The sequence below is a fragment of the Lytechinus pictus genome, chromosome 11 (genome assembly GCF_037042905.1).
Source record: "Lytechinus pictus isolate F3 Inbred chromosome 11, Lp3.0, whole genome shotgun sequence".
Classification (NCBI taxonomy): Eukaryota; Metazoa; Echinodermata; class Echinoidea; order Temnopleuroida; family Toxopneustidae; genus Lytechinus; species Lytechinus pictus.
In genome coordinates, this window is record NC_087255.1 from 33,717,786 (window position 1) to 33,730,973 (window position 13,188).

A 13,188-nucleotide genomic window follows, 5' to 3' on the forward strand; every position below is an offset into this window, starting at 1 on the left:
TACTTTCATGGCTCTCTGTACAAATAACCACATGATCGTGTGCATGTCCTACTGCAACGTTGGCGTAGCTTGATGTCCAGTCGTTAAGCAATTAACCATTATTTAATTGTGATAGTTGTACGATTGCTCAGAAAAAATAGGCTTATGTAAGGCCTGATAGGCATGTAATACAGTGTTGATTAATAAATATCTACACTACACTACAAATCGGACGCATCCAAGAATGAATCAACAATTGTACGCCATCTAGGCTTCGCGATCTGATATGAGCGTTGGCAGGGGCGGATCCAGGATTTTCCAAAAAGGTGGGGGCACGTTTTATCGAGGAAAAAATTGACAAGCAAAAAAAAAAGGTTTTCAACCCAAAATCAAGAATATTTTGTCCCATAAAAAAAATTTGACAAGCAAAAAAGAAAAGGTCTTCACTTTCGAAAGAGGGGGGGGGGGGGGGGCGGGGGCACACTTCTGTTTCAACGGCATTTGTGCCCCCCGGATCCGCCAGTGAGTGTTGGAAAATCATGTAATAAATTATTAGTATCCTTATACTAGTTTTTGCAATCAACATATATATATATATCCAAATAGAATAATCAAGAGCCGCGGTAGCGATGCAATTATATCCATGGTCTCTTTGTCTGAAACAAGACTACCCTATAGTCTGTTCATGCCAATTTGTGTCAGGGTGTGACACTTAATCGTTCTTTCAGCAAATATATGCTAAGTTAGAATGTACACATTGCGATTGTAGACAATGATCATTCTTGCTTACTGGTCACTGAAAAAAAGGCGTAGCTGCAAACATTCTTAAAAAGTTGTGGTATATATTCCTGACCGTTATCATTCATGTCTCAGACAAAGGCGATCTAACTTCTATCATGACTGTGTTTTTGTGACGTCGATATGCTGGGTGCTTTAACTATCTAGAGCAAATTAAGGATCACTCAGAGCATGGACCTATGAAAAGATGGACGATTAACGCGAGCATTTCTTTGACCCAATGATAGTCACCGTCACCTGGTTATGCGCATCTTAATGAGATCATACAGGTGTTGTAACAATAGCAATTACCATGACTACCAAGGGTATCTGATCACTCAAAGACGGAACAGTTTCCCGGTCTTGATTTTTGTTGGCTGATCCCCTGTTTCAGTATGTGCCTTTCAGTCAATATGCTTCATATATGGATCAGCAAACTTGAGAAGCAGACGATTTTTATGATATAAAATATGATATTATTCGATCCGCTTACTACCGCTCACACATAAGGACCTCAATAACATTGAAAGATACACGGTCTACACATGTTATGTGCCACGTATATCTGGAATATTATGGAGAAACTTGGGAAAATTGAATTTTAAATGGTAAACAATCAATCACAATATTGCCTCTATATTAAAATATGCAGACATTTCCCCAAATAAAACACATGGAACTAAGATTAACAAAGGTAAACAAAAACTGCACATCGATTATCCATTATTTCATTGATTTTCTATCAACTGCGCATATAATTTGTGAAATATAAATGTCCAATCACGAACTAATTCAGTCCCTTCTCACGGTGACGATCATAGGACCAAAGAAGACTAGTACTATGAAGAGAATGTTATTCAGATGACAATTACCGTCACCTGTTAGTGAATTCATTATCTAAGCGATGAATGTCCATCTCTTCATAGGTCCATGCTCAGAGTAAGTAGACACCAACTGCGCCGTAAATCTCCATAAATACACAAATATATATATATATATATATATATATATATATATATATATATATATATATATATAAGAAATATTTTTGATCTGTTAGCTGCTAATAATTAAGCTATTAAAATCTGCATACTTACCAAACATAAATGGCGTTAATTTTGTTTGTATTATTCGTCGAAAAAAGGTCATACTACTGTGGGGTTTGAAAAAAATAAAGTCTATGGGAACTAATATTCAAGAGAAGAAGAGAGGCAACACAATCTCAATCATGCATCAATCAGTACACGGAGAGAAGAACTACATTTAACTCAAGAACACAACTGAACTCAATGAAGTCTGGTAGTGCACTGTTTTTTATTGGAAGGGTTGATTTGCCTTAGTTTAACTTGGGATCACATAATGATTTACATATGAAGAGCTCACTTGCAAAGGCGTTAGGTCAATTTTTCATCAAATTTGATTTTTATCTCTTAATGTATAGATTTTTAGTAGATCTATAAGATGATACCAAAGAAAAGTTGAAATTTCTATTACAAAGTGAACTAAAATGGCAAAGAAAAATCACTTTTTTTTCAAAAGAGGTTAGGTCCATTTCAGTTTAGTTGCAAAAGGGGTTAGGTCCACACAGATTATTTTTGGAAAAGAATATCTTAAAAAATATGAAGACAGGTAGATTGATCTTATACCCAATTTTATGTTCTCATGGTAGGGTATCATGAAAATTCAGTTTTCGCATAAGAATATTGCATTATTGGAGAATTAAAAAAATGATTTTCTTGGAGTGGACCTAACCCCTTTTGCAACTAAACTCTTCTGAAGAACTCATTGGTCAAAAGGGGTTAGGTCAATTTTTCATGAATTTTATTGTTTTCTGTCTCTAAACCTCTAAATTTTCAGTCACTCTGATGATACCAAAGACAATTTGAAATTTAAATGAAAACGTGAATGAAAGTGGCAAAGAAAAATCACTTTTTAATAAAAAGAGATTGGATTCATTTTAGTTTACTTGCAAAAGGGGTTAGGTCCACAATGATAATTTTTTTAAAAATATATATAAAAAAATTGAAGACAGGTAGATTTATTTTATACCCAATTTATGTTCACATGATAGGGTAGTACATCATGACAATTTAGTTTCTCATAAGAATATTGCAATAAGTGAAAATAAAAGCATGGTTTTTCTCGGAATGGTTCAAAGTGGACCTAACCCCGTTTGCAACTAAACTCTTCATATATTCAAATAAAGTAAAATCAACCAATAAAATTAAAGAGAATGGAAGAATCGAACTAATATGATGGTAGAGTCTGATTCATAAAAATATCCAGAGATAATGGATGGAGAGGAATAACATGTTGGGATGATTGCATTATTGGAATGTTTAAAGAAATAAAAAAACGGAAACAAGACGTTACTAAAAATCTGTACCTACTCAAAGAATCCGGCCATTCATAACAAAACAAACAGCATATATATTTTATAAGAGTTTGATACAAAGAAAATTTGATTACTGTGATGTAATTTGGGGGAACTTAGGGAAAGGGAAAATATTCAAAAGCTTCAGAATAGAACCCTTCGTTGTGTTTTAGATGTGGACTCACTGGATGTATTCATCTGATATTATACGTAATGAAATCAAAAGATTGGTAGAAAGGTTGAATATATACGTACACTACAAGCAATGTATAAAATAACACATGGTATGCTGCCAGAGAGTACTTGTAGCCAATTCAGTTTAAGTGATATTAACTACATAATTAAAATCTGCATCCTTAAAAATCAAATTACCAGAAGTGAAAACCAACTATAGGAAGATAAGTCTTCAATATATAGGGAAACCAGAATTACCTCCTTATGAAAAATAACTAGTTTTGACAGCTTTAAATTGGACACATGAGTGGTGTCACCCCCTTTTGTGTGTGTGTCTTGTTTTTGGTTCTTTTATGAATACTTTCTCTTTTTTTGTAATATAGATGTTTTACTTGTACATTGAATTGTATTATTTTGCATTTCTTAATTGTATATACATACAATAAATTATGTTTTTATTGTACACGGACGTTCTGAAGAACAGCCTTTGGCTGATGTACGTGTCCGTTTCGAAATAAAATAAATGAAAAAGAAATAATGAAAAAAAGAATGTGGGAATGTAATAAATGAACACATCTGAATAGGAAAAGAATGACAAGAGAAGCAGGTTGAAAATCAAATGGAAATGGACGACAACAGAAGTATCAAGAATGTAAACAAAGCTGAACTAAATACCAAACTAGAACTGTAAATAACTAAACTTTTAAAGAAAACCAAATGTCAAAATAACAGTTCTACACTATTTTTGACAACTTGGTGTTCATCAAAACTTACAACGAATAATGATTAACATGATTAATGGTCAATCGGGTCCAGAGCGAAAGTCTACTGACAAGTTATTATTAATGCATTTTAATTAAGGTAGAGTGGCACCAACATTTACCAATACGGTATATTCACTTAAACCAGTGAGATGGATGATGATGATGATTATGATAATAATAATAAGTTATTAACGATAATAATAATGATACTACTACCATACTAATAATAATAATATCAATAATGATAAATAATAATGATAATAATAATAACAATGATGAATAATGATAATGATAATAATGATATTGCACAATCTGTGTATGGATATACTCAACTGCGCATCATAACACATAGCAAGTAAAACAAGAAACAAACCAAATAACAAAATAAGACATACATGACTAATTAAGTCATATAGCTAAAGAGAAATAAAAAGGCCTACTATCTCTAGAATTCATGACAATATAATCATAATTGAATTCGTTTATTGAAACCTCTCTTAGAAAGGGTAATTTCCCAGTTTTAACCTAGTCGGAAAGTGTTGTCTTTCTCACTAAGGAAGGGAGGCTTGGGTGGAACCAAGAAGGCATGGCCACTTGCTAAACTCAAATTGATGCGTGCATGTGGTACAGGGTTGTATATAGACAGAGAATAAACTGATTCAAACTATTTGCAATCATCTTTTTTTTGGAAACGCCTTGATGATGCAATAGTCTGATATTGACGTTCATTCTGGCTATACGTCATTCGAGGGCAAATAAAGATCGAAGGACAATGGACTACAGGCAGAAACCACTTTCTTCGAGTCGGTACTAAATCGCATATGAATGTGTACCGACATGATGTCCTCGACCCTGTGCATTGGTGTGTTTCATATCGATTGGTATAAAACCTTTATAGGAGGCGCCGCGTTTTGGCGTTCACTCCGCCACTTACGATTTGTACCAGTCACAACCAAGAAAATAATTCCTTCAAGAAACTTTCGTTTTCTTTGTACGTTTTACACACTTGGACAGGAAGGAATGACTTAGCTTTCATAGTGGCATTTAGTATGTGACAATTGTCATGCAAGATACATAAGCCGGAGCATAAATGCAAAGTTTTGACGTAAGTTACTTAAATTTGTATTGTGTTTGCATCGCGCTGTATGATTGCTATTATAGAATATAGGCCTATATTCCAAAGCAAAAGAATGGATCTGCAATATCTCGTATTTGACAATCGTTTTCTATCATGTTTTAAGGTAGATATGATGAAATTTTCATTTAGAAAAGTATTGAAATGATGTACAAATTTAACAAGTTGGATATACACTGCGCTGATATAGCTGTCTTCACATTTTACAATAATGGAACAATTATTTTGATATTGCGTTCTACATGTTCTTATAAATGGTATATGTAAACAACACTGAATACCACAAATGGCCATTACTTTAGTAGCCACCGATTGTCATTTTTAGTTTATTGTGAATACAATGATAATGCGATATTCATGACCAAAAGATTGTTTCTCAAACTAATATTTCTATTTTTCATTTCAACATGTTCAAAGACCATTATTAATGATAGTTGCAAGCACATTCTGTTCAAGAGGCCTGCATGCAAGTAGGTCCTCATAAACAAGGATTGTTGTTTCAATTTTGCAATTGGTTGCAAAACTTTTCGTTATGAGTTTTCATAAAACAGTTTTAGAATGGGAAACAACCAAAATTCAATCAATATTTGCGTCAGAATAAACATCAACAACTTGATGCAATTATGGACAAAGCAGGAAAGTCCAGGGGTCGATAAGTGTTCCTCCTCATCTTGAAAGGGAAATAAATCGTAAAATAAAGAAGACGAAATCAGAAAATCATAATTTATTATTCTGTACTCTAAATTTACGTATGAGAAATGTACCTGTCTTTGTTTTCATCTGCAAGGCACAACTGAATGTCCCTCCAAGAAGCATGACAAGATAAACTTTAATCGATTATGTATATTGATTCACATTTTAAAGAAAGTGAATGGAAAGAGACACTTGTCTAAGATTATGTAATCTGTCTATACCCCTTTGCTATTGGTGTTGTAGATTATTGTGTTGATAGAAATAAATATTTTACGCTTTTGTACAGGCTTAATAATCGGACGCCAGTCATCGGATTCAAGCTTATATCTTTACTTTCCCCAGTCATCGGATTCAAGCTGAGATCTTTTTCATGAATTATGCAGTAGACAGTGGCGTACCGTGGGTCACGGCATTGGGGGGCACCAACAAAAATTTGAGTCACTTAATGAGCACGCGAAGCGCGCTTAGTTGCCAGGTATACTGACCTATAAGTAATAGTGACATTTTAAGGACAGTGCCATTAAAGCGGATATGTATCTCACTCATCATATAATGCGAGCGCGAAGCGCGAGCTGAAATTTTTTGATATTCAGAAATAAAAAGGGACATTATAAGCAAATTTTTGTAATCATGATACATACCTGTCTTGCTAAACAAACAGTATATACATGTCTCACCATAATCATCTAATGCGAGTGCCAAGCTTGCGTATGCTGATTTTGTTAGAATTACATCTAAACACATGAGGCACTTTTTGTAGTCGTTGTAATCATGATTATCATACGCATCTCACTAATCAAATATTGCGAGCGCGAGCTGAAAATTTAGGAAATTCAGACCTTAAGAGAAGCATTCTAAGATTTGTTTGTTGGAATTCACGAAGACCATACATATTTCACTAACCAAATGATGCGAGCGCGAAGCGCGAGCTGAAATTTTTGTATATTTTGACCCTGAACAGGGCTATTTTAAGGGCTATTTTTTTAAGGAATCCATTAAGAGTACACATCTCTCACCATAGTCATCTAATGCGAGTGCCAAGTGCATGCTGATGTTACTAGAATTACATCTAAACACATGAAGCACTTTTTGTAGTCATTGTAATCATGATTATTATACGCATCTCACTAATCAAATATTGCGAGCGCGAAGCGCGAGTTGGAAATTTACTTAATTCAGAACTGAAGAGGGGATTTCTAAGGCTTGTTTGTAGGAATTCACGAAGACCATGCGTATTTCGCTAACCAAATGATGCGAGCGCGAAGCGCAAGCTGAAAATGTTTGATTTTCAGATTAAAAAAAGTTACATTGTAAGGACTGATTTTAGGAATTCATGAAGAGCAGACATATCTCAGCTATCCAGTAATGCGATCGTAAGCACGGACAGGAAGTGTTTTATATTAAGCCCTTAAAATGGGGCAACCACTTTAAGTAGTCATGAAAAAGAAGCATATGTAACTACATAAAACAATAATAATTCGAAGTGCGAGGAAATATATTTGGTGTATATTGACTTGAAAACGGGAGGTTTTAGTACAACGGGATTATATATCTCGTTAAACAGACGATGCGAGCGCCAGAAACAATGAAGACATAGGCCCTGAGCAAATTATGTTTCATAAAGTTATGAATTTTTTAAAGTAATATAACAAAACATAATCATAATATAACATTATAATGAACAATAATTTCTTATTTCCCACTACGTTTCTTTCCCTTTCTCCCTCTTTTTCTCCTTTTCCCCGTTTTTTTTTTTTTTTTTTTTTTTTTTTTGGCCAGCCGATTGGGGGGGCACGTGCCCCCCCATGCCCCCCCGTAGTTACGCCACTGGCAGTAGATATAATTGCGAGGCAATGTTAGATTTTCCCCAATTCTTAGAAGATAACATCTATCATCATAACATGAAAGGATAACTAAATGTTAATTTTCATTTTTATTCATGGGAATTAGATCAAAATCAATATGTTGAAAAGTTTTGAATAGTAGCTAAACATCTTAATGATTTTAAGGGTAGGGGTCTCTAGCATCTCAAACTCCTAAAAATTTGCCTAAGCCACATAATATGACGAACGATAGAAAGCACCTGCTTGGAAGAAAAAAATGCAAACATAAACATTTCAAGTTATAATTGTTGACCACTTTCATAAGGAAAGTTTTTAAGAAAGTTGTTCAATTATAATTTCACCTTTCTTTACTTTGAAAGGGATACCAATTATTAGGTGAAAAGAGGGAATGGTCATCAATTAGCACCAGCCATTTTTTTCGATTACAATGGGCATTTGCTGGTCTAGGTTTATATGGAAGACATCATAATAATAATAATAATAATAATAATAAACAGTTCTTGTATAGCGCATATCACGATTATGAATAATGTCTCTATGCGCTTCCAAAGGACTTGGATCATAAATACTTTCCTTTTGTTCTTATCACGAGAGTCTTACAAACGATGATGACTTATATTATTTATGGCATATTTTTGCGTTAAACTAAGAAAACACTTGGAATTTACACCGTTAATGCACCGTGTTTACATGCTGCATCGGCTCGCGGTGCAGAACCGAGAGCCGATGCATAATCAGCTTCAATTTTTCTACGTGTAAACACGAAGCAGATTCTGCACCGGCAATTAGTTGATTGCTCAGCTGTTCACTTATTGTGACGTCAATGCGCATGGCGTAAAATATGCGCAGATAGAATCCACTGATGTGTTTTGTGTTTTTGCCACGCGAGCCGATTCTGCACCGCGAGTTGTGACAGCGTGTAAACGCGATGCAAGATAACACGAGAGCCGATTCTACCTCGGCTCTCGGTTCTGTACCGCAAACAGATGCAGCGCGTAAACACGTTAATAGAAAGCACATTTTATAAGTGAAAAGATGGAAACAATGTTATGTACCCTTCTTGTCTGCACCTAGGAATGTCAGTTTGCGTCTGAATGGTGCAACTTTGTACCTTTTATGGTGAATGATTGTTTTGGGTCCAACCAGAAGTAATTTGTACCTCTCCTGAAAGGTACACTCTGCACCCTAAAAGCTAACGGGGTTGCATATTAAGGGTTCAAAATTTCTCCTCTTCTAGTATGTATCTAATTAACTCTACCAAAGAATTCAGACTAAAACAATAATCTTTCAAATTTCCAAATGTTTGGCAGACAGAAGAAAGGAACTGTGTTTGACTTTTGCTAAAAGACTGATCTGAAATGAGAGGGTATCTTCCCTTATACCCCTCTTAAGAACACCAGAACATTACGAATCTCTAACACAAGAGAACAGTATATGACCAAAGGTTTTGCAACAGTCCCATCCCATACTTAATCGATATTGCCAATAATGACTTACCACTCCACATCTACAGTGTTGAAGTAAATCGTACATGTAGGTAGCTATTTAATATCAATGATTTTCTGCTGTTGTATAACTTGTATTATTAGCATGTAACATTACTTGAAACATCAACCCAGTTTATAGTCCCAATTACGGTACTTATTGGTTGGTTAAAAAGAGTTACCATTTTGTATAAAATAGGTATAGCGTATTTTGTAAATTATCGAAATGAACTACGTGTAGTTTACTTCATTGTAATATCTCATTACAAAATACTTGTTCATGTTTTCATGATCTAAGTTATTTCAAACTCATAATTTATCATTGTTCAAAAATTAATGTAAACAGTTTTCGTTACTTATGCACACAAAAGATGTCTTGGGTTAAGTCGACATATTATGCAGTCTTGCTGTACTCCACCAACTTTAATATCTTACTGATCCGTTTGATAATTCTTAATTTTTAAGTCACTTTTTTTTCTTCTTCAAACTGGTTGTGTTTTAATTGTTATCCTCATCTCTGTATCCTTTCCCCTTATTTTGAACCACAACCAAGCCCCTCTCTGTCCGCCTGACCTGTCTCACTCTCCGCTCCCTCATCTGTCTTTCCCGATTGTTGCAGATTCTACCACTACCTTTTCACGCTTTTTAATGTGCAATAACCAGATTCAAATATGTACCTGTGTAAACATAATGTTTTTGGACATGGATAATCTTTTATGATGTTTACTCAATTATTCTACATTTGCATTTCTTTAATTCTTACCTAAACTTTGCAGCCTTAAAACTTCCCATTTCTACCTCCTCGAGTTTACTTCCTATCTTCCCAACTTTCAACTCAACTTTCCTCCACTCCTTTGCTCTCTCTCTTTTCCATACCTTATTTTCCTGTTTTTTTTTCTCTACTCCCCCTCCATTGTCACTTCTGCTAAACCAAATCGTTCCTGCTCTAATGCCCGTTTCGTAGTTTAAGTTGATGGACATGGCGTGTGTGTTTTAAATGAATTGTCCTTTTTTTATGTGTCTATACCTTTCTTCTTCAAATAATGCATTAAACGTACGCACTCATTCATCTAGGCAAGTTTGTTTATAGGGATCGTATAACTATTTTGATTTGTTAAGCATTGTGTAATTATTGAACCTATAACAGTATCATGTATATATTATTATTTGTAAAAGATTCTGTAATTCAGCCTTTGGCTGCTACTTATTTTTTTTTAATAAACCATTACCGTTATCATACTTTTTCTATGGTAATGTCAAGCATCACCATGTTTCAGATATGTTTACAAGTCTCCAATTTGCCATATTGTTTAAATGACAGTGGTTTAAGTTTTTGAAATGCATTCAATAATGAGAAAGCCACCTTTATTACTATCTGCCATTTTTTTTTTCTAATTCCAGGAAACCAATCACCTCAAGTTCTAATGGTTTAGGATAAGGAAACCAAAACGATAATCTGATCGGGAATCAAAACAACCGGACAGTGGAAGAGATCTTCACCTAGCTAGCTGTCATTTGAAATAACAAATCGACAATGCGACCCCCTAGTCCATTGCCAATAACCACTGTCACCAGACATCATCGTATGTTTTCTCATGATGATTTAATGACTGGAGATTCATCACGATCATCAAGCTTGCCCCCTCGTGCTCGGGTGTCATTCAGTGGTATCAACACACTAGCACCATGCTCAAATGAGTTTCAGAAAAGTCTTAACGACTTACATCGGATGGAAGAGGACAGTAACTTCACCGAAAATAAACTCACTCTGCCCGTTATCCAGCTTCTGAAATGCTCAGAAAATGACCATAGTCATAGGAAAACTCGATCAAACTGCTGGGATGATGATAGTGGGGCGGGTACATCTGATGATGATAACACAAAGAGCTGGACATCACTAAGCAATGCTGGTACACTCGTCACTTTGGAACCGAAGAAACGGAACCGTTTTAAGGCAAAAAGTGAACAATTAGAGGTCGAGGCCTGTGATGATAATATTTCAGTTCGTTCTGATTCTTATATGATATGTAATACTTCACCAAGTGTACGACGAAGAGCTAGACAGAGTATGAAGCACGAAGGAGGTATTAAAGAAAGGTTATCAAGAAAAGATGAAAGCAAAAGAGGACAAAAGACATCCTTGGATCTTGAACCATCAATGTGGAAGAATGGATCTCGTGGCTTATCGCCCTTGTCACGAACCCAACAGAACAAAGACAATCCAGTTTGCCTGCCCATAAATCGTAGCAAATCTGCTCATACCAGTCCTCAGCGGGAGAGTCGAGAAATCTACCAACCGAGCAACAATAGCGCCCCCAACTCACCGTACGGAAGTCCCCTTCTAAATCGTGCGAACAACGGTAAAGGTGTTCCCAATATCCCTAAATGGCGGAAGCCCTTCAGCTTATCAACATCACCACCATCAAGCAGCTTAACAAACCAGAATATCAACCCAATCCTAGTCAAAATTGACCCAATGTCAGGATCTTCTAGACGAGTTAATAAAGACAATTCTAGATCGTTTAGACTGAGTGATTTAACTATCGAAAGTGCAACCAAAGGCAGACATGTTACAGTCAATTTAGAAGAGGAATTTAAACGATTAAAAGCGTGCAGATACTTACGTTGTCAATCAGATGGAAAGGGATCAAATGAAGATGTATTCGCATAGAATAATTAACAAACATTTGATTCATGGGAAAATATACCAACGGGCCAGGACCAATAATTTCAATAGACAATCGGCCGACAGTATTCAAATCATCTCTTAAAATGGAAGTTACCCAATAGAAGTCTACCCTAACAGAAATTTATTTGAAATAAAAAGAGAAAAATCTAACAAGCGTAATGCTGAAAATGTCATTAAAAAAATCGGATATAAAAAGCTTTGAAAAACAAAAATGAGACGGTAGACCATGTCACTCACTTTCTATTGAATTTCATTGCATGAATTGTACAACATGTACATTGCATATTTGGATATCAAATCATGATTGGTTACAACACAGACAATCCACATTCATGTTCAGGGAAGAAACAACCTTCGTTTGTTTACATTAAAAAAAAAACCTTTTAGAATATAATTATGTTGTATACAAAATATAAAGGAAATAGTAAGTTGGTGACGTCATCGGTTTCCATATACACATTTTGACCAGGGGTGTTTCATAAAGCTGTTTCTAAAGTTACCCACAACTTTACGCACGACTGGAACTTGTTCTTAGGTCATAAATCTATCATATAGGGATATCACATAGCACAAGAAAGGATCACCAGTCGTGCGTAAAGTCATTCGTATCTTACGAACAGCTTAATGAAACACCCACCAGGAAGAAAAAACTTAGAAATATCTTAGCTCTCCTATTTTGCATCTAATATTGATGAAAGTTTCATCATTAAGCTAGTTTGATTTATCTATGTGTTCGGAAACAAAAATATTGTTGGTTTGGACTTCCACTTTAAGTTTCGGAAAAATCCTTCCAATATTGTCGGCAATAATAATTCCAGTTTATTACTCCATCGTGTACATTACGTGAACGTCTACTTCCTAACCTAATGTAATGAAGTTGATATGAAACATTTCAGTGGATGTACATGTATTTTGTGATTTAACATAGCAATAAATTGTAGTCGGGATCCTGACAAAAAAAAATAGAATTACTTGTTTTTTTTTCTTTTTCATATATAACCGTTTCTCAAGTTCACAATTTTTTACTTGCTCAAAACAAGTACGTCTGCAAACTTATGATATTTATAAATATGATGACATGATGAAAATCCACCTTAATCGAATTAATACCTTTCGCTCGAAATGCGACTGTATTCACATTTTTGTTTGAATGAATATGTCACATACTTCCAAATATATTAACTTAATATTAACAGATAGAGTGGCGGCTCAACATTATATAAATCTTGATAAATCGAATAAGACTAAACCAGCTAAACAATGTAAAATTCATTC

The 13,188-nt window shown here is 34.9% G+C and overlaps 1 protein-coding gene across 2 annotated transcripts; it reads left to right on the plus strand.

Annotated features, from left to right (window-relative positions):
- Positions 1-700: 700 nt before the first annotated feature.
- Positions 701-12,881, plus strand: LOC129271697 (uncharacterized). 2 transcript variants are annotated; one of them, XM_064106399.1, is made up of 2 exons: positions 701-946; positions 10,626-12,881. In XM_064106399.1, exon 2 carries the CDS (start codon positions 10,759-10,761, stop codon positions 11,893-11,895), a length of 1,137 nt encoding a protein of 378 aa, XP_063962469.1. In that variant the 5' UTR covers positions 701-946; positions 10,626-10,758; the 3' UTR covers positions 11,896-12,881. The 2 variants fall into 2 exon arrangements, with proteins under 2 accessions (XP_063962469.1, XP_054764950.2); XM_054908975.2 differs by lacking the exon at positions 701-946 and adding an exon at positions 4,630-5,173.
- The last annotated feature ends 307 nt before the right edge of the window (positions 12,882-13,188 follow it).

Excerpts from the sequence above, each read along its gene's own strand:
- LOC129271697 (XM_064106399.1), top strand. The coding sequence starts at position 10,759 with ATGCGACCCCCTAGTCCATTGCCAATAACCACTGTCACCAGACATCAT.